This window comes from Cetorhinus maximus, chromosome 7 (assembly GCF_964194155.1).
Source record: "Cetorhinus maximus chromosome 7, sCetMax3.hap1.1, whole genome shotgun sequence".
NCBI lineage: Eukaryota > Metazoa > Chordata > Chondrichthyes > Lamniformes > Cetorhinidae > Cetorhinus > Cetorhinus maximus.
In genome coordinates this window covers 48,793,677-48,815,922 of record NC_135885.1, presented here as the reverse complement: position 1 = coordinate 48,815,922, position 22,246 = coordinate 48,793,677, and the positions used below count along the sequence as shown (strand labels likewise).

General features: G+C 43.9%; 1 protein-coding gene across 2 annotated transcripts in view; it reads right to left on the bottom strand.

The window, feature by feature from the left end:
- micu2 (mitochondrial calcium uptake 2) overlaps positions 1–22,246 on the bottom strand; it is a 515,698-nt gene that overhangs the window by 14,533 nt on the left and 478,919 nt on the right. For both annotated transcript variants that reach the window (XM_078545440.1, XM_078545441.1), the window contains 2 exons: positions 3,894–4,062; positions 867–975 (listed from right to left, as the gene is read on the bottom strand). In XM_078545440.1, coding sequence (XP_078401566.1) covers positions 867–975; positions 3,894–4,062 — 278 coding nt within the window. The remainder of the gene's footprint in view (positions 1–866; positions 976–3,893; positions 4,063–22,246) is intronic.

The window sequence follows — 22,246 nt, the reverse complement described above, 5'->3', positions numbered from 1 at the left end:
CCCCTTTTTTAATCCCCTTTCTTCTATATTCATTTTCACTTTTTATCTACTTATTTTTATTTGTATTCATTCATGGTTGTATCTCCTTTTTTATCCCCCCTTCTATCCCATTTTCTATCCTTTTTTTTTCCCCACCACCGCCCCTCCCCTCACCCCATCCCTTAGAGGGCAATCTGTTACTTATTCCATGTTGTTCTTTCACACATTGCTACCCTGGTTCTGCTATTATTACATTCTGCTTTCTTACTTTTATGCCACAATCAGCATCTTTTTTAGCCCTTACCGCTACCATTAACACTCCCTTTGTCCTTTAGTTCATGGCATATTTGTCAATCCCTCCTTTGCCTCCACCTATCGCTGGCCTTCTATCCAGCTTCACCTGCTCCACCCCGCTTAAACAGTATAAATTTCATCACATTTCCACTTCTCTTCAGCTCTGAAGAAGGGTCAAACGGACCTGAAACGTTAACTCTGTTTCTCTCTCCACAGATCTTTGACCAGTGGGACAAACGCCTTGCCTCAGCTCACCTAGTATCCACACATTTGCAGTTCCATCCAGCTGCAAAGGTTGTTGTGGTAGAATCACCTCCTGACTATTTATTGTCCAGGGCCACACATGAAGAGTGACTCACTGGAGCAAGGTACTGGAGGATGTATTGCTGCATTTTCAGGACAGCAGAATGAAGAAACTGGAATGATTGGAGTGGGTAAAATCAGCATGAATGATCATAATGCAAATTTGGATCTTGAAATTACCTGACTCTAGCACATTCTCTCACTTTTGACACTGTTGGAATGAAAAATACCTTCTCAACCAAGCCACCTTTCTGATTTCAGAATAATATGTAATTTTGCACCATACATACCTATTCCAACAGGACGATTGGCTGCAGTGAACATATTCATGGTGAAAGCAAAATCCTCAAGATGATTCATAAAATGACAAAAAGCCCTGAATTCTTCAAAGGAAATGCTCTGGAACATAATGGACAACAGTTAATATTTATGGATAGATTCCATGGAAAGAGAGAGAGAGCAGAGAACAGAAAGAGAAAGAGGAGAAGAGAGACTGACTGATGATCTTATACTATGGTATTAGAAATCCATGATAACTGCATTCTGGTCTAAGTGTAGTGACATACCTGCTGGGAATGTACGACACTGATTCTGGTTGACTTTTTTAGGGTCAGAGGAGTGTGCTTTCATCTAATGGAAGCCCTTTGCACCATGGGGTCAAATATAGGGTACCTACCTGCTAGCAAAGCCATATATTGTGACAGTGGCTGGAGTGGAGCTCGCACCAGACATATCGCTGCCCAAGGGTCCTTTTGGAGTCCTACATCACAGAAGCTCCCAAAATGAAGACATTCCCACCCCAGTCCCACCCTTCCTGCATTACTGGCCATGAATGGGGTGGGCTAAAGCTCCAGCCCCACAATACAATACAGAAATTGGAGCTCAAGGCAGGAACATTGTATATCCGGATCTTGGCCCAGTTTACAACTGTTCTGGTAGATGTCCGCTGAACTTGTAGCAGTACATCAGAATGGGCATGGGCCTTAAGTTCCTATATGTCTAAAAAATACATATTTGCTATGAAATGGAAGCAAACATGTTTGGAACAGTAGGCCAATCAGTAGCCGTTAAATAAACAGTTCCACTCCATTTAACATCCATTTGGAGATTGTGCATTGTAATATTTATGGAGCAATGGTTTGTAACATGTATCAATACGTCATCAGGACAGAGGAGGTAAACATCAAATTCGTAGGAATTAAAGAAAAAAACAACTAATTTTATGTAGCACCTTTCATGATCTTAAGATGTCCCAATTAAATACCTACAAATTATTTATTTTTATATACTAACATATGAAACAAAGATTTCTTACATATGATATGGTGTAATTAACTAGCCTACCTTCTGTTCCAGCTACATAGCAATACTCTGTTACAAAATATAATCCTCTACAGATATTGCAATGGATGATTCCCAGATTGGTTAAAACTGCAGAAAGTACATGAATTCCACATAAATGGGTTTCAAATTCAAAAATGGGATGAAGAAAATACACTTGATAGTCAGGAATGTGCTGAAGTTAACAAAAGAATTTATGTAGCTTTGAAACGATAGTGAGCCTGAATTGATCTAGGTAAGAATCTATATCACCAAGAGAAGGAAACTAATGACTGGAATTTTAACAAGTTAGTAGGGCAAGAGAAAGCAACTGATATTATTTGATTAAATAAAAATAGATTGGAGTTATTTGATCAGTTGCAGGGGAGACAGTAGCCCAAGGCAAAAAGGTCTGAAAATTAGTGGCGCAAGATAACAAAATCTGAATTTTTTGTGTGACAAAGAATCATGTAATCATAGAACTTTTTACAATCTGTAGTGAAATGCTTCTAGGCCTCTTCAAATAGTTGGGATTATTAGTCTTCAAGTGGGTGGAACCGTTAGTTTTTCCTTTGTTTACCCTCTAATATTGTCAAGACTGTGGACCAATGCATTTGTATACAATCACCAAAGTGACCCCGGCATTTCAGCATTCAACTCAGTTAGTACGTGTCATACAGAATGAAGACCATTCTAACAACAGAACACGACCTTGCTGGATTATGTACATGCGAAGTGAAGCAAACGGCTATGGCAGTGCTTTGCAAACTATTTTCCAATATGACCCCATTTTAACTCACCGCCAACTTCTCAAGGGCAATTAGGGATGGGCAACAAAGGCTGGCCTAGCCAGTGATGCCCACATCCCATGAACAAATATATATACACAAGAAACCCTTGAAAATTAACGTGCCCCCAAATGCAAGCAAAAACAAAACAGCAATAAAGCAGCATAGTAACATTTGATAGATTATTATTAAAGTTTACATATTATAGATCATATATATATAATAATGCATAACATAAATATTAAAATCTGTATTTTTAAGCTACTTTGTAAAAATGTTCTTATTTTATGTACTCATGTAGGATTCAGCCAAACTCTCCATATTCCATGGTGACAGAAGACTGAGTGAAGCCCATCTATCGTCAATCACACACACGTTGTAATCAATTCCTTCACCGCCTACACATGCGCACACACAAACACTCACACAAACATTGTAATCAACTCCTCTCTCCCCATCACACACATTCCTCTTCCCAACGCACCTCCCTCCCACACACTCACTCATGCCCTCCCTCTTTCCCCACTCACTTACTCATGCCCTCCCTTCCATCTCCATTCAGCCCTCCACTCACTCACATATGCCATCCCTCCCTCCCTACTCATGTCATCCCCTCCCACCCACCCCAACTGACTCACCCCTTCCTCCTTCTCCACCCTCCCCCTACCTGGATTTCTCCGCCTTGCATGGATGTAGGGGAGTTGAAGTGAAAAAACAGTGATAATCAAGATGGATAAAAGGGGAACATTTTATAAATTAGACTCAAATTCTATACCTTAAGAAAACATTGACTGATGTGGGAGGGAAGCTGTCAGGGTCCAAACTCCATCCTATCATAAATTATGGAACAAGAAGGAATGCTTCCCTCCATGACATCCTAATAATATCCTAATATTTGACTGTGAGATAGTGAATGAAGAAGAAAAATAATTGACCATCATAAACCTGGTATGATTAGAAAACTCCTGTTCTAAAAATGCTAATTTATCTTGTCTCAGATGGTAATGTTACAAATTCCTATTACAAAAGAGAACATTTATATGCATTTCTTTTATAAATTGTGATTCACTGTGTTTAACAGCATTGCACAGAGATATGGGTGAAATCAGCTGAAATATTAATTCAGATTGATAGAAATGGTACATAAGTATTGTCATTTAGTCAAGGATCCAGCTTGAGAGACTATCTTGATATTAAGTAAATGCTAACCTCTCCTGGAGGAAGTTGCCTCACTTTTTTCCAGTAAATATCACGGTTTTGTTCTTCGGTGAAATGGAGCAGCCATGCTGCAAACTCTTCTCTTCTCATGGTTTTCATGCCTCGAGAGAAATCTCTAAATTCAATCTCTTGCACCTCGGTTTGCAGGTCTTCCATAAATCTAAATAAAGGACATACCAGAGGTCAAAGCTGTTAAGAAGTCAAAGTCCAGCCCAAGAGCCCGTTTGAAGATATTGTTACCTCAAAGTACTTTAATTTTTGCCTTCAGCATGCATTGAACATCTGAAATGGTTTAGCTCATGTGACATTACAGCTCCAATTCTGAGAGCCTGATAAAAAGTCGTTAAGTAGTCAATGTGTGGCCTCATGGCTGCCCTTTACAAATGTGGGTAGGACACTTGCTTGTTACATGTCTTCATTGCCGAATTTCTGACGTCGTAGATGTCCCCTGGTGAAGTAGAAAGGGTCCAGTAACACAAAAGCTTCATGCTGTGGTGACCTTTACTACTGTAGGAAGAGGTGTCCCTCTTCCAGCTATTTCCTGCATTAGATAGTAGAACTAAAGATGCTGAAAAGGGGTCTGCTCTGACAGATTCAGATGCATGCAGGAATGCAAAATTGGGAATACCTGGAGTGATGGCAGGTGTGGACAGAATGCCAAAGTTGTTTTTGCATCTATATTTGTTGGCTCTTCACAAACTGCAACTTTAAAGCAATTGCTGAGATTTTTGTGGATTACTCTCTCTATGCCAAAACGAACATAGTGGTAAATGTTGGAATTTGAAATTCATATTGAAAAAGGAAAAGCTTTGTTTTCATATCATCAATTAGTATAGAATATTAAAAATTGAAAGCTATGTTTCACAATAAAAGCCTGGGAAACATTTTATGATGGAGAATAAAAGATTAAGCATATAAATGGTTAATAACTTATATGCCCTATGTATTTATTATGTAAGGAAGGAAACTAAACTACAGGGCACATTATTAAAGCTGTTTCAATGGATTCAAGGCTGAATTTACCTGCACAAAATGTTGTCAAGGGAAGGTCAGAGTTTGCATTTTGTTCTTTATCTCAGTGTAAGCTGAGACTGTTCTATTCATAAGTTAATAAAACACTTCTAACAACTGATGGAATAGACTGCCACCTAGCACAATGAATGCAAATTGGACTGAAGTGTATTTGAGATAGATTTTTCTTTTAACATAGCTTTTATATTGTGCCTTTTATGTGAAAAAGGTCCATTTTGCAGGACTAGTAATTATTGAGGAAGAAGAAGGTAACAGAAGAGATGAACAAAGGCATGATCAAAGGCATACATTTTGTGGGAGCTTTTGAAGGAGTAAACAGAGATAGTAAAGTGGATGGTTTAGGAAGTAAATTGCAGAGTATAAGAGCATGTTGCTTAAAAGCCTTGCTATCAATGGTGCCCAAAGGGATTAGAAGGATTTGGGCACAGCTTGGTGCAAGTGCCTTCCGTATACAGATCTAAATGACAAGGTCAGTAAATTGCTCAAATGGCCTTTTCTGTTTTGTGTCATCTTATGTCTTACCATGCCCTTTGCCTCGCTTTTGTTTATATTGCATTACACATCTTGGGATGTTAAAACACTTCTTTCATTTGGCAATTTGTATCATGTTTTAGCATTTCTCGCATTCCAACCTCTGTAAACATGAAGTCATCCAAATTTCCTCTGCCCGTATACTTACTCGCATAAAATCTCATTCACCCATTTGCTTGCTGACAGGTATTGGCTCCCTATTAGACAACACTTTGATTTTAAAATTCTCATTCTTGTCTTCAAATCCCACCATGGCCTCGCTCCTCCCTATCTCTGTAATCTCCTCTAGCCCCACAACCCTTCAAGAAATTTGCATTCTTCTAATTCTGGCCTCTTGACCATCCCTAATTTTAACTGTTCCACCATTGGTAGCTGTGCCTTCAGCAACCTGGCCCAAAACCCTAGAATTTCCTCCCTAAATCTCTCCACTTCTCTTTCCTCTTTTAGGACACTCCTTAAAACCTACCTCTTTGACTAAGCTTTAGGCCATCTGCCCTCATATTGCCTTATGTGGCTCTGTGTTAAATTTTGCCTTATAAAGCTCCTGTGAATCACTCTGGGAGGTTTTAATACGTTAAGCACACTTTCTAAATACAGGTTGTTCTGTTTCTGGATCTGATTCGGCATTTATTAATATCTTCACTGTCTTGCTCAAGGGTACAATTAAACATCCATTTATTTTTTGTGTTATTGTTAAAAAGCTTGGCAGAGGCAGTGAGAAATACTTATGAACAGAAATGATGTCAGCACTTAGAAATTTATTGAGAAGTTTTGAAAGAGACAAACACAAAGCAGTCAAGTCATTAAGAAATCTACAAGGGAAGCCAAATGGGCTCATGAAGAAAACGATGCTTCAAATTGAGTAATATACAAAGGCCTAAATTTTCTGGTCCTGCCCACTGCAGGAATCGGCGCAGGCGGGATGGAAAATTTGACAGACCAGCAAAAAGCAGGTGGGAATTTGCTGTCCCGTCCACCCAAGGATTCTACTTTTGTGTTTGACCTATCTAATTTTTCACATAATGACATTCCTTTAACAAACACAGGTTTGTTTGCTTTCCTCAGATACATAGTAGTGAGGCTGATACACATATCATTACAATCTGCATATCAAAAGGGTAAACCTCCAGGAATAAGACATAACTCCCATGTTTGGTTCTCCAATGGTCTGTAATGTTACTTGGTATTGTGATGGTTGTAAATTGGATAATTTTACTGCCTTCAGCTGCCTCTCTAGCTCCAATATCTCTTCTCCTGGCTTGGAGAAACTGGCAAATTTCAGTCTTCCCCATCCTCAACAGCCATGTTTCAGGAAGTGATGGTCAATTGTACATTTGAATGTCTTTACACAAGTTCTATGTAATAGCATCTAGGCAAGTGATTGTCAAGCAGCAAAGTAACATCAATGTTTGAATTGAGACAGAGTATTATGCTGAAGCTACAGTACCTCTCATTTTCATGACATAAATATAGAGGATTGCATTACATATGAACATGATTTGCATTGTTGCTTCTGCAAAAGACTGTCCATAAGTCCACGTTTTGCCATGTGCACTCTGGCAGGCAGCAGATCATCCTCATCAAATTGCTAGGTTCTGGATTGCGCTGAATCCAAAAGCAATCTGCCAAACAGAACTAAAATATTCAATCATATTGTTGAATGGATTGCATTTGCTTGCAGATATAGAGAGATCCACCATTTTGCAACATCAACCATTTTGTGACAGTCATTCTAATAGTTTGGTTGGGATTCTCAAAAGTGCTGCCCAGAGTATTTGAGTTAAAATGATTCAGATTGTGGTTTGAACCCAGGTACTCTGAAAGATACTCCAAATACTCACAAGAACTACTTTGATACCTCTTCGTACTGAATTGAAATAAGATGTAACTCAAGCATTGAACTGGTATATTCTGGTACCAGTTGCTCACAACCCCTGGAATGTTTAGTTTGCAGTTTCAGTGTACCCAAAGCTTATACATTCATGGCAGTGAAATCAAAGGATACCATTCAGATTTCTTCATGGGTCATGGAAGTAGCTAAGTCTTTGCCCATATTTTTGTCAAATTCCATTCTTCTAGACTCTCACTTCAATTCATCATTTATCCTTGTTTTGATTTTATTCCAGCAATCAAGAATAAGTCCATAGAATAAATTGCTGCTTGGATGTAAGACTGGTGTTGTGGATTGGCTGCCCATTATAGCACTTACCTTGGCTGTCATTCCCATTGATTTGAATGAATAATGAAAATTGGGCAGTTTTTATACTGGGCAGTCAATCCACAACGCTAGTTTTAAACCAGTGGCAAATTTTGAAAATATACTTCTGTATATTTGGTAGGTAACAGCTTTGCTATTGTTGGTTACTTATACGTAATACAATTTTTGACACTGAGTTGGGGTGAGAATAAAATTATTCTCTTAAAGGCATTGTTAGGTCAATCTACCAAGTAATTATGTACACATTTTAATTGGAGTGCGTGTTGAAACTGATTGATATTACAAGGAAATTCTAAAGATGCTTCTTTTTTTGAAAATAGTGCAGGAAGTGATGATAAAAAGGATATTACTGATCACAATACAAGTGATTTACTGGAAAGAACCAGAAGCAGAATTTTTCCCTTGGCGGGCGGGCTCGGTGGGGGTGGTCAGGAAGCCGACTGCAGCCCGCGATCGGCACCTCACAGTGATTTCACACTGACGGGCCAATTGAGACCCGCCCAGCATGAAACGCGAGGGGCAGCGCTGAGCGCTGCCTGGGCGGGAGGGGGGAAGAGTGCGAGCCGGCTGAGCGCGGACTTCGCGCATGCATGCAAGTGAGCGCTGCATAATCTCCCTGAGGCACAGAGCTGCCTCAAGGAGATGAAAAGATATTAAAAAAAAGAAAATAAAAATGTAATAAAAAATGTCCCCTCATGTGAGTCTGTCACATGAGCAGGGACGTGTTATTAATGAAAAATTAAGTTTTTAGTTTATTTTTATTTGCTTTTGAAAACCTCATGGATAAAGTTTCCAAAAAAATGCAAAGGCCACTTGGCCTTTTCACCTGCCCGCCAACTGTTAGGTTGGACAGGCAGTGAAAAAATAAATTTAATTGATAACTTAATGGCCTTAACAGGCCTTTTAATTGTTGGTGAGTGCGCTGCCGACTCTGGCATGTGCCCACCGACTGAACTATCGCGTGTCTGCGTGTTGACGTCGGCACGCTCAGCTGACGTCAATTCACACTTGAGCGGGTCGGGTGTGTGCCCGCTTGCTGAGTGAAAATTTCTGCCCCAGGGCTTATAAACATAGAAATGCACAGAACAGATGGAGATGGAGGCCATTCAGTCCATCATGTCTGTTCCAGAAACCATGCTATAATAATGTAGAACTAATCATATTGCCCCACATCCTCCCCATGGCCTTGTATCTTGTTCTGATTCAAATGCAAAGATGCAGTGGTCTCTCTCTCTCAACCACTTCCTGTCAAAAATATTCCTTGTGTCAATATATAGAAACTCCTCTTAACCTCTCCCAGGCCAGAATTTCAACTGAATAGGCCCACACCTAACAGGGAGGCTAGGAGCAGGTCCAAAACCTTTTTATCATTGAAGCAGGCTTTGTTGTGGCTCTTGAACTCCACTACGGTATTAGAATCCCACTTCTGGGTTTTTTGGACAAACAGGAAGGGCGGGGGTTGATATGCTGTATCTGTCAAAGAAAGGATTTTTAGTTAACAGAACACCGACAAGCATCGGAATAGCTGAACTGGACTTGGACTCCTGTGGATTCAGCAATCGCAGAATGGAGGCCTGGGAAGGCTGCCCTGTCAGTGTCTCACTCTCACTTTTAACTGGAGTTCCTGCTGTGGGGTCTGAGGGACTGAAGTAAGGTCATGTTTGGTAAGGGCGGGAGAAAGAGGTCAGCCTTTCAAATCAAACAGGAATGGATGTGGCCAAGGATGTAAGCTGCAGAAGTGTGCTCCCTTGAACCTAGAGACAATGCCTTAAGAGGTGCAAGGACCTCAGGAGAGCTGGAAAGGTGAATGGCAAAACATTTTAAACTGAAGTAAAACAGTACAGGTATATACCTCCTCACATGGAGTCACACCTAGCAGAAAGGGACATGGTTGTGGTTGTTGGACGTCAGTCATCTCAGCTCCAGGACATCACTACAGGAGTTCCTCAGAGTAATGTCCCCGGCCCAACCATCTTCAGCTGCTTCATCAGTGACCTTCCTTCCATCATAAGGTCAGAAGTGGGGATGTTCGCTGATGATTGCACAATGTTCAGCACCAATTCGCGACACCTCAAATACAGAAGCAGTCCATGTCCATTTGCAGCGAGACCTGGACAACATCCAGGCTTGGGCAGGTAAGTGACAAGTAACATTTGCACGACACAAGTGCCAGGCAATGACCAGTGTCAACAAGACAGAATTGAACCATCGCCCCTTGGCATTACCTTTGCTGAATCCCCCACTATCAATATCCTGGGAGTTACCATTGACTAGGATCTGAACTGGACCAGTCACATAAATATTGTGGCTACAAGAGCAGGTTAGAGGCTGGGAATTGTGCAGCAAGTAACTCATCTGCTGACTGTCCAAAGTCTGTCAACCAGCTACAAGCACAAGTCAGGAGTGTGATGGAATACTCTCCGCTTGCCTGGATGAGTGCAGCTCCAACTACACTGAAGAAGCTTGACACCATCCAGGACAAAGCAGCCCGCTTGATTGGCACCCCATCCACAAACATTCACTCCCTCGACCACTGACGCACAGTAGCAGCAGTGTGTCCCATCTACAAGATGCACTGCAGGAACTCAACAAGGCTCCTTAGACAGAACCTTCCAAACCCATGACCACTACCATCTAAAATGACAAGGGCAGCAGACACATGCAAACACCACCACCTGGAAGCTCCACCTCCAAGCCACTCACCATTCTGACTTGGAAATATATCACCGTTCCTTCAACGTCGCTGGACCATAATCCTGGAACTTCCTCCCTAACAGCACTGTGGTGTACCTACACCACATGGACTGCAGCTGTTCAAGAAGGCAGCTCACCACCACCTTCTCAAGGGCAATTAGGGATGGGCAATAAATGCTGGCCTAGCCAGTAGTGCCAATATCCCATGAATGAATAAAAAAATGGCATCCTTGGGAGATTATTTGGGACTTTCTCTTCATTCCCGATCTCTAGAATAAGGGCATGGAGCTGTAATGTTAGTTCCTCTCCTCTGTGCTTAAAGATTTCAGCAGGGATTCCATCAATTGTGCTGCTTTGTTATTCTTCATTTGTGTGGTGGCTTTCATCACATCCATAGGAATTGGTGGAGTTCCAAGCTCGTCTCTAACTGGGTGTTGTGGGATGGAGTGAAAACACTATCAACAATTGATTCTTGATTGAAATGGTATTCAAAATGCTTTCTCCAATGGGAATACACAATTTCCCTTTCCTTGATCAGACCTCCCCTGCCCTCAGGCCTCAAGAGGAGCTGGTCCTTGAGTACTTGGGCCATAAGTGGTCTTTGTGGCAGAGAAGCCACAAATGTCATTCATGTGAATGAGATGTTGAATTTCCTTTGTCTTGTCTGCCCACGTTCTGTCGCAGGTGCACTTTTGTACCTTGTTGGTAAGCTCGTTTCTAGGACCACAGTCACTGCTTTCTATCTCAGCAACCAATTGGCTCATTGTAAAATCCAGGTCTCCTTTTGTGGAAAACCAGTCAAGAATGATCCATACTGCAAATACCTTGGACTTAGCCTGGACAGCAGCCTCACATACTGCAGACACCTGAAAAGGGTCATAGAAAAGAATAAAGCCAGAGTAAACATTATCCTGAAACTCGCAGGCACCAGCTAGGGATCCAGTGCACACATGCTTCACATTGCTAACCTTGTTCTTATGTACTCTTCAGCAGAATATTGCTCCCCTGTGTGGGCAGAGGGCAGCCACACCAAACACTGGGACACTGTTCTCAACCTATCAATGAGAATAATCAGTGGTGCATTGAAATCAACACTTGTACAATGGCTCCAAGTTCTGTCTAAAATCCCATCTCTTGATGTGCACCAGAAGGCTTGTCATACACGAGATGATCAAAAAAGCAGTGGTCCTAGCAGTGACCCTTGGGCAGCAACACTGTATACTATCCTACATTCTGAAAAACAACCATTTATCATGACTACGGGAGTTCCATATTTCAAAGCATCCTGAGCTTAAAAAAAGAACAAATGTAAATAGTTGCTAAGAGTGCTGTCTTGTGGACATTTTGGTTCCAGTGGGAACTATTACAAGGCCATTGAGCTACTTCGCTCTAAGAAAATAAACATAATTCAAATTTTCTCTTGGAACTTTAGTAGTTATTTCATTGTGATAAACATGTCTACAAAATTTATCTTTGGGCTTGGCAATGGGGACTTGGACAAAAGAGGAATGAATGAGATGAATTGAGAAATCAAAAAAGGGAAATAGCAAAGAGGGAGACAGCCAATGAAATAACAGATTAATAAACATGGGATCATGGTAAAAAGATAGGCAGTTCAGAAAGGGGTGGCATTGAGAGTTAGAATATTATAGTTAAATAATTTAGAGAGGAAGCCACTTTCTTAAGATTAACACATCGAGGAAAATGAAGGAGATAGCATAATTGCTCCATCAACATAGTTGCCGTATTCATAGTCACACATTAAAATCAGATACAAATGGAAGGAAAAAGCATGAAGAATAGAAGTAGCTTGATCATGATACGGGAGCATCAAAGTTCAAAAATGTTAGTTTCGATAAACAGAAAATTACACCAATCAACAGTTTAAGTGACAACATAGGAAATGGTTATGGAACTAAATAAACTCCAAAAGGTAATAGAACATTTAGAATTCTATAAAACAGGATATATACACAAAGTAATAAAAACAAAAAACTGCGGATGCTGGAAATCCAAAACAAAAACAGAATTACCTGGAAAAACTCAGCAGGTCTGGCAGCATCGGCGGAGAAGAATAAAGAATAAAGAAAAAAGAATAAAAGATGAATAAAGACCCCTTTATTCAGGGTCATGAGGACTCGAAACGTCAACTTTATTCTTCTCCACCGACGCTGCCAGACCTGCTGAGTTTTTCCAGGTAATTCTGTTTTTGTTTTGATATACACAAAGTATTTTGGCAAAGTCACTGTTTGGACTGAAAATAATCATCTGGGTATTTTTGTGGAGTCTGTTAGCAATAGATTTACATTTCAACGTTCATTGATGCACTCATACATTTTTTACTTCGCAAGGAGTTGTTACTGAATGCAGAAGAAATAGGGCCAATTGCATTCATGTTAGCTCTAACACAGCAGAGGAGCTGAAGTAGGTTGTGTTGGCTTTGCAGTGACATCAATCACAAATGTAACTAGTATGTAGACAAAAGTACTTAAAGGCACTGTCACACAAAAGTGAGTTGACATACAGATCAACACACCTAAAATAGTGTTAGCCTGAGATTACTTTTAACAGCAACCAAGGAAGAAATACTTTGCCTGCAATCAATAATACAATTGTGTTTGGAACAGTATCCGAAAAACATAGAAAGCAAAGCAATATTGTTGAAATCATTGGCTTGGGGAAACCTGCCAGAGACTTAATTATATATGGCTCATTGATTTTTCACAATTTTACCTTTTGTCCTAGTGAGTACTCTGTAAAGTTTGTGCCCCAGTCTTTGGCTTTCCTACACGTATTTTGTTGATATGAATGAGGCTCACTAAACAACTTCATCTTACTCTTATTGGTCTATATGCTAACTGTATAAGGTAACTTTTATATATGAAACATCAAGCACCATTGTGCACAGGTACACATGTACATTCAACAACTTGTGTTGGGTCTGCATGTTTGTGTATGCATAATGCTCTGAATTTTAAAGTGCATGAAACAAAGTAGTAATTGCATCTTCACCCACATGTGTACAAGTGGAAACAGTGAGTCCCATTTGACCCACTGCATATATTGGACTACTTATCACTATCCCCGAAAAGAGAGAGGGATTCATAGATCCTCATATTAATGAGGAACCCAGGAGTGCCCTAATTAATTGAAGAACCTGGCAAGGCATGGAAGATTGAGGTCTTGCCGGTCCTAAGGGCAAATGGACAGCCTGTCTGGCAGATGGGAGGGAAAGCTAGTGGCAGGAGACCGCAGCTAGGGACCCAAAGAGATGAACTCAGGACTCAGAAGAAAGTGTTGGCTCCAGGCTCCTGACTGGGGATTGCCAGTGACAGAGATGGTGGCTAGGGGAAAATTGCAAATCGGAGTTACGAGTGGGTGTCAGAAGATTGGGGACAGAGGTCGGGGTTGGGGACAGAGATGGGGGCTGGTGAAGCTTCTTTGCAAAGCCTGGGAGGAGCACAATTTTTTAAAACTCATTGACGATGTGGGCTTCGCTGGCTTGGCCAGCAATTATTGCCCATCTCTAATTTTCCTTGAAAAGGTGGTGGTGAGCTGCCTTCTTGAACTGCTGCAGTCCATGTGGTGTAGGAACACCCAATTTCCTCCTGGTTCACAAGGAATGCTAAAAGAGCAGATCGTTAGTCCTTGCCTTTGGGATTGGCAGCTCCCACCTTGGGCCTACTTCTTAATGCCAACTAAATTGAATTTGCCTCACTTATTATGTAATCAGGCGGCAGGCAACCCTGGAAGGTTAATTAGACCCTCGTCTGTCTTGTGCAGGGGTCTCATCAATGGCTTGATTTCTATATGTTCAAATTTAAAAGGGTGGAAATGCATTCAAATTGCTCAATCCTGTTATTTTAACTGATCCCCTACTCTCTTTCACTCATGGGTTGTTAAAACTTAAAAAGATAATGGCTTTAATGCACAATATGCAGTACATGGGATTATGGTGGGGAGTTGGCTACATTTGTTACAACAAAGTATGACTACATTACCAAAGCACCTGTTTGGGTAGGACTTGAAAAAGGATCAGTTTTATGATGACATAGGTATGAATTTGCTCTGATATTCATGGTATAAACGGTATAACATAGCCATTAAATTGTGATACCTAGAGTGAAATAACTAGTCAGTTTCTATAAATGGCTAGAACCTAATAAACATGAAAACACAATATAGAAGTCACAAGTGCTACTCTTCAAAAGTATTTAATTAACTGTAAAATGCTTTAGAACAGGTCGTGAATGGTGCTATATAAATGCAAGTTCTTTTTTTCTTTATACATAAACAGTGATGGGGTGGAAAAGGGAACAGATTTGGGAGTAATTGTTGGCCTTTCATGGAAGTATCCAATCAATCTGAACCAGAAGGAGGTTAATCAATGTTTTGAAGCATCTCAATGGTGTTTTATTTTAAGTCAAAGTAAATCAATATGAATTCGCACATATTACTGGTGAAGCTACTTTAGGAATATTCGGGGTAATTATACATTCCCAGTAGGAAGTCAAGCTCGTAGGATGTATAAGGTAGAGGATTGGGGCTACAAGCCCTACCCCTGGTCCATGACTCCTTCCAAGTTACAGCTCGGAAAAATTACCCCTATTATACACCGTCGCAATGTCAGCTATGGCTCAGTTGGCAGCACTCTTGCCTCTGAGGAGGCTGTGGTTAGAGATCCCACTCCAGATAGTTGAGTATAAAATCTAGGTTGACACTCCAGTGTAGTACTGACAGAATGCTGCACTGCCTGCTTTTGAATGAGACATGAGCCTGAGGCACCATCTGCCCACGCAGGTGGATGTAAAAGATCTTGTGACAGTACTTCGAAGATTCTCCACCATGTCCTGGCCAATATTTATCTCTCAATCAATGTCACTAAAAAATAGAATAGTGAGGTTAATTGTCCGAGGATTTGATTGGTAACCTCTGGAGATGGGGGAACTGTTTTCCATAATTTTCTCACAGGCAATATAATATATTGGGTGGAATCCAACATGTTATGGCATATTGAATGCGGTTTGTGGAAGGAATCAGCTTAGAATCAGATCGATTGTAGAGTCGGTTCTCATCCTGTGTTACTAATTCCCTCATATGACATCAGTATTACAAAGTTTATGACAGCTTTAAACAAGATATAAATGAAGTGATGTTCGTATCTCCACTTAGATAGTGTACCCCCTCACCACTGTCAAGTATAAATGATATCTGGCAGATGCAATTTTAGTATTTGCCTGAGATACTCGCAGTAACACCTCCTCCCAAACTTAATGAAAATGTTAATAAGCAAGAAGTGACCACAGAAGGAAAAACAATAACCATGATCAATTAATTGTATTGAACATGCATTGGACCGTGAAAACATTGAATAAATTAAACTGGACTCCATCTTCAAACTATTATTTCAAACACATACATTTATACAAAGATGGCACTAGATACTGAAAAATACACCATCATGGTAATTTGCAAAAAAAATACATGGGGAGAATTTTCCTCATATCGGGTGGGGAGCGGGTGCAGTCCTGATCGCCGCTGGACTGGGTGGGCGCTGGCGGAACGGCAATCGCCACCAAGTCCAATGGCGACCAGGCAGCCTGTTTAAAAACCAAGCTGCAGCCGCACCAAGGCTGCTGTACATGGCTAGAGGTTGGGGGCAAGGCAAATCTGAAACAGCCACGCAGGAAGGTAGGGCGGGTGGCCACTGTGCGCCCAGGTTTTCCGATGAGTGCCTTGCTGCCCCCTTCGAGGAGGTGGCAACATGGTGGGATGTGCTTGTCCCCGAGGACGGGAGGAGGAGGCCAACCCACTTGACCAAGCGTGCGTGGGAGGATGTTGCGGAGGTTGTGAGCTCCCACGACATGGTGCGGCAATCATGGACCCAGTGCCGCAAACACTTCAACGACTTGCTGCGCACGGGAAGGGTGAGTAGCATGTTGGCATCATTCATTGCACCCATCATGTAACCTTCTCCCCCGCTGGCGGACCACCCAGGTCTGAGTGGCCTGAGTGCAATGAGTTAGTGACGGCATGTGTCCTTAGTTGGGTGGCCCACCAGCGATTGCCTATGCATTCGCCAGCATGAGAGGGTTGAGAAGAGATGGGTTCTGCACCCGCAGTACGTGGTGCAGTGACACCTACATGACTGTGGTGGGTTCAACCTGGAGGAGCTATACCAGGCGCACTGGTCGAACTCCACGACACGTGGAAGTCAGGGTGGTGACATGGTGTGAGGGGATCTTCAAGGTGCTGTGGCACAGATGGAAGTGCTGCCCTCTGCGGTCCACGTCATTGTGCCTCCTTGCAACGGCAGAGACAACTGTGTGCTCCCAACTGTGATGAAGGCAGCATGTGGGCAGTGTGTGGGTGGGGTGGCAGGGGAAAGGACACACCAAGCATATTCAAGCATATTTGTGTGAGTGCCAGCTACCAGCGGGGGAAGGATGCACTGCAGACCTGCAATGGCCAACTGGGTTTGGGGTGGGCCTGCCGTAAGGAGATTGACGGTAAAAGTATCAATGCAACTTTTTCATTTGCAGGAGAAGAATTCTCATAACTGCGCTGAGCGGCTAAGGACTGCCAGTGGGCCAGCCCAGTTATCGATGCTCAGCCGCTTTGAGCAGGAGGCATTGGACCCAGAGAGGCGGCACGCGCCCAGGTCCACTGGAGCCGGAGAGGTTGGGTTCCATGGGCAGGTATGTATGGCCAGCACTCATGTCACCAATAGTCTCCCAACATCCATGCCATTGCTGATTGTTCAGTGGGTGACGTTACCAACACGGCTTGCCCAGTGCGTGTGGAATGATGAGCGTTTGATGAGCCGGGGGACAGGCATATACATTGACATTGCCCGCAGGCTTTCAGCATCATCGGTGCACGGCCAGGAGTCGCAGCAACAAGGGCCCCCTCTGACACCTGAGGGCATGAAGTTGCACCATTAGAAGCGTCACACCATCTCTGCCAGGCAGGCAGCAGCACAGACACTGGCGCCTTGGTGGGCATCATATCTTTGGCTAGTGTCCTGGGTCACTTCGGTGAGGGCACTTCACAGTCGCTGGAGCAGCTGGTGGAGACAGAGAGTGCCGATGGCACCTGTAGTTGGAGGACTGAAGGGGCCCAGGCACATGCTCAGTCTGTGGCAGATGATGAGCCTCTGGAGTCGTGGGCGATGCAGCTAAGTGCTGACATGCAGCCGGGTGTTCGGGAACATCTGGTGGTGATACATGAGCTCTGCTTGGCTTGGTGTCAGTGGTGGAGGAGTTTACGGGGGCCGTGGCCGATGCATTGAGCATCATGGCTGAGCGCCAAGCTTCCTCCATGGAGAGATTGGCAACTCTCATGGAGAGGCAGCACCAGGGACAGGATCAGGAGTTCCTGGGGTTGCGCTCGGACCTGCACGCCCTCACAGGGGCATTGACCTCATCTGGTCAGTTCCCGTGTGGGCAGTGGTTTGGCCACCAGGTATCCCACCTCGGTGCCCATCCATCTACGGTGAGCAAGGAGGGCCAAATGGACCTCACGTCGGCGGAGCAGCTGCCTGTTGTCTCTGTTGGCGCCTCTCAGAGTGCTGTGGATGAGGGCAGCAGCTCCTCCGTCCCTCTGCCAGTGACCATGGCACCCAATGAGGCTGCGACGACTGGGGAGATGCGGAGCTGACAGCTCTCTCCCAGGCGGGTCCATCACAGGCTCGAAGGGCCAAAGGACGTCCGCCAAGGTTATCAAGGCCAACAGGACATCAGAGAAAGCAGGCTGTCTCAGTGCCAGCGATGGGGCACCACAAAGACGTAGCACCCGCAAACGAAAGATGAAGGCACCTTAGACACACCCCAGGTGGTTTTCTGTTGCCCTCCGCCCCAACAAGAGTTGTTTAGAACTTTGTGTGAAGTCCAACACATTTTTATTTCTGTTATGTGAAGAGAGTTTGGTTACGATATTAAATTTATGTCGTCTCAAATGGCTGTGGGTTCCTCTTTTTTTTGGAATGGTGCATGGATTCCTGAGATTTGATGAATGATTTGTGTGTCTTTTAGATTTATTCACGGTGCCCATTGCTGATCCTCCTATCCAGACAGATGGTGTCTGCAGGATGGAGGATACGTGCCAGGCTTGTGTTGCAGATCCATATGTGCTGTGCTAGCTAAAGGTTCCTTGGATTAGAGCGTCCCGGGTGTCCCTGCCTCCCTGGAGCAAGCCCGGGTCAGCCTGTGCCCCCTCATCATTTCCCTGTGTGTGCTCATCCTCAGACTCACTGCTGGACTCATCGTGCTCAGCCCCAGCCACTCCGTCTACATCTTCTTCATCCACAGCATCCCCCCTTTGCAGAGCAAGATTGTGCAGAGTGAAACATGCAACCACCATAAGCGACAGTTGATCTGGGGGATACTGGAGTGCGCCCCCGGAATGGTCCAGGCAGCTGAAGCGCATTTTGAGAAGACCGATGGCTCTTTCCACCACAACCCTCGTGGAGGCATGACTTCTATTATACCGCTGCTCAGCTTCTGTTCTTGGATGGCAGAGAGGCATCATGAGCCCCTTCTGAGGGGATAGCCCTTGTCTCCCAACAGCCATCCATCCAGCTGGGCTGGAGCACTGAAGATCCCCGGCACCTGGGAGTGTCTGAGGATGTAGGCGTTGTGGGAGCTGCCTGGGTACCTTGCACAGGCTTGCAGGATCTACATCCTGTGATCACACACTATCTGCACGTTCATTGAGTGGAAGCCCTTCCTGTTGACGAAGGCACCGGCCTCACCTGCTGGCGCCTTGATGGCCACATGTGTACAGTCTATTGCACCCTGGACGTGGGGGAAGCCAGCAATGGCCGCGAAGCCTTTGGCTCGCTCTGTCTGGCTGGCCTCGTCCCAGTGGACGAAGGTCAGTGCATGCCTGAACAGAGTGTTTGTCACCTACTTGACACAAGTGTGGACAGCCAATTGGGAGACACCGCAGAGATCACCCACTAAGCCCTGGAAAGAGCCGGAGGCATAGAAGTTGAGGGGCAGCTGTGACTTTAGAGAGACGGGCATGAGGTGTCCACCCACACAGTTAGCTGATATCTCTGGACCAATCATCTGACAGATAATGTTGCCTGTCTCCCTTGACAGACGGAGCCACCTTTGGCACTACACCTCAGACATATTGAGGTAGGTGCTTCACTGCCTGTAAACCCTGGCAGCAGGATAGTGGCGTCTTCTGCGGCCCCTTGTGCCTTGGACTACCTCTTGGCCCTGCATCCCTTGTGCCTGCGCCTGTCCTCCCAAAGGTGGCTCCCCTGGAGGCTGAATGTGCACTCCTGACCTCCTCCCACTTGTAGCCCTCCCTTCCTCCTCAGATGAGGTACCTCCAGTGGAGAGATCACCTCCCATTCCCAGGCTCAGGGGGGCTTGCTGAAACCTACAGGCCCCAAAATAAATCCTCACTGAAAAGTGCTGACCTGAAGGTGATGAGTGCAGTCCAAGCAGCTGCTATGTGTTTGAGACTTCTCCACCTCACACACACAACTTTCAATAACTTTTGAGCACTAACTATTAAATGTCTGGATTCGCAAAAACAATGATCCCTCTTTCCTGCCCGTGGATGAGCTTCATTAAAGTTTCGGATAGCTGCCTGCCCGTTGCGCCCATGTGATGAGCCAAATATCGCACGGGCGCCTTAAAATCAACGACAATTGGAGCCTCAACTACCTTAATTGGCCCGGTAATGACTGGCGGCCACGCAACAGACATTGTCACGTACCCACCCAGTGGAATATCGCAATGGCACGCTGTGACGTCAGGATGCGCACCCGACGTCATCGTGCATCATTTTACGTGTCAGTGTGCGGGTCCCACCCCCTGCACGCCGACGGAAAAATTCTGCCCCATGTTTCACTTGTTGAACTGTTCCAAGCAAAGTGTGTACTACAGACATCCATTGTGTGGTGAATGTACAGCACCAGTAGAGGGTAGTAAAAGCCTTTCAATGGGACTCAGTGAGGAATTTTACGCCCACACAATCGATAAATACCAGCAACAGCCCTGTTTAAGTGTGCATAAAACTATTTATTGTGGTCCTGTTTAATGTGCATTACAACAACTTGCATTTATATAGTGCCTTTAATGTAGGGAAACATTTATTTTGTTGTAAAAGCAAAAAACTGCGGATGCTGGAAATCCAAAACAAAAATAAAAATACCTGGAAAAACTCAGCAGGTCTGGCAGCATCTGCGGAGAGGAATACAGTTAACATTTCGAGTCTGTATGACTCTTCAACAGAACTAAGTAAAAATAGAAGAGAGGTGAAATATAAGCTGGTTTAAGGGGGGGGTGGTGGGACAAGTAGAGTTGGATAGAGGGCCAGTGATAGGTGGAGATAGCCAAAAGATGTCATAGACAAAAGGACAAAGAGGCGTTGAAGGTGGTGATATTATTTAAGGAATGTTCTAATTAAGGGTAGAAAGCAGGACAAGCAAGGTACAGATGGCCCTAGTGGGGGTGGGGTGGGGTGAAGGAATCGAAAAAGGCTTTTTATTTTGGCGTGGTTGGTAAATAGGATACAGATTGTAGTTTTTGGATCTGCTAAGTCTTTTCCTAAAGAAAATTGAATCATCATTACTTGTGGCATGATGTTGCTTGAAACCTGCAATAAATTGTTTCACAAGATTGTGATTTTCCTTGTTTAAGAGCTCCTCTTTCAAATCAAAATCATTCGGAGAATTTTCTGAATGTCAGGTGGGCTGGTTGGGAGTGGGCACGGGCAGGCGCAGAGCCGATTGCTGCCCGTGATCGGGGAGGGCGCCGCCATTTTACGTGGGTGGGCCAATTAAGGCCTGCCCAGCGTGACGCACAGCCGGTAGCGCTCAGCGCTACCTGTGTGGGCGGGGGGAGGAGGGAAAGTCGGGGCCTGCAGTCTTTTGCGCATGCGCGCGAAAGAGCACAGAAATCTCCCTGAGGCACGGAGCTGCCTCAGGGTGATTAAGTTCATATTGAAATTTTTAAATAAAGAAAGATAAAAATTACTTATACATGACCCCTCATGTGACAGTGTCACATGAGCTGGGGCATGTTTATCAATTTATCAGAATTTATTTATTGATATTATTAAACCTTCAGGAAATCTCATCCCACCCATGGATGAGCTTTCCTGAAAAACGTGAAGGCTGCTTCGGCTCTTCGCGTGCCTGCCAACGTTAAGGTTGGACAGGCAGCGCTGTTAATTATCTTAATTACTGCCCTAAGAGGGAAGCATGCGCTTGCCGAACAAAAGATCGAAATGACACGCGGTGACGTCAGGATGCACGCCCGAGGTCACCGCCTGTCATTTTACGTGTCGGCCTGCCAGACCCGTCCCCGCACGCCGACATCAAAATTCTGGCCCATAAAAAGTACATAGAAAGAGGAACAACTTTAGAATTCATGAAGTGTGACCAATAACTTGAAGTGAGGTGGAAGAAATGCCTTCTAGTATGCATTTATTCCAAAAAGACTAATCTTGGTATTTTGCCCATTGTGGTGACCCCTCTGCTGCAATGGTTCCTCTGTGCCATAGATAACATGGTGAGCATTGCAGCTGTTATAGCTTGCTGAAAGGAGTTGTGGTTTTAAAGCATGGGATGTTCTTGCCAGTTTCCCCTTTCCCCTCACCAAGATGCAGCATGCAGTGCTGTACTTAGCAGGTCATTGATTAAACTTGCCCAGTGACAGCTGCCAAGCTGTAAAGCCAGTTGAAGCTAGCATTAAAAGCATGGTTAAGAGGCCAGGGTTTCATGACGAACAACAACGGTCACCGCTTTTTAGCGAAGGCAAAGTAGTCAGGAGAATGTATTGTTGTGTCTATATTAAATCACATGAAAATCCTGATACAAAGCATTAAGAATACAATCATTTAGATC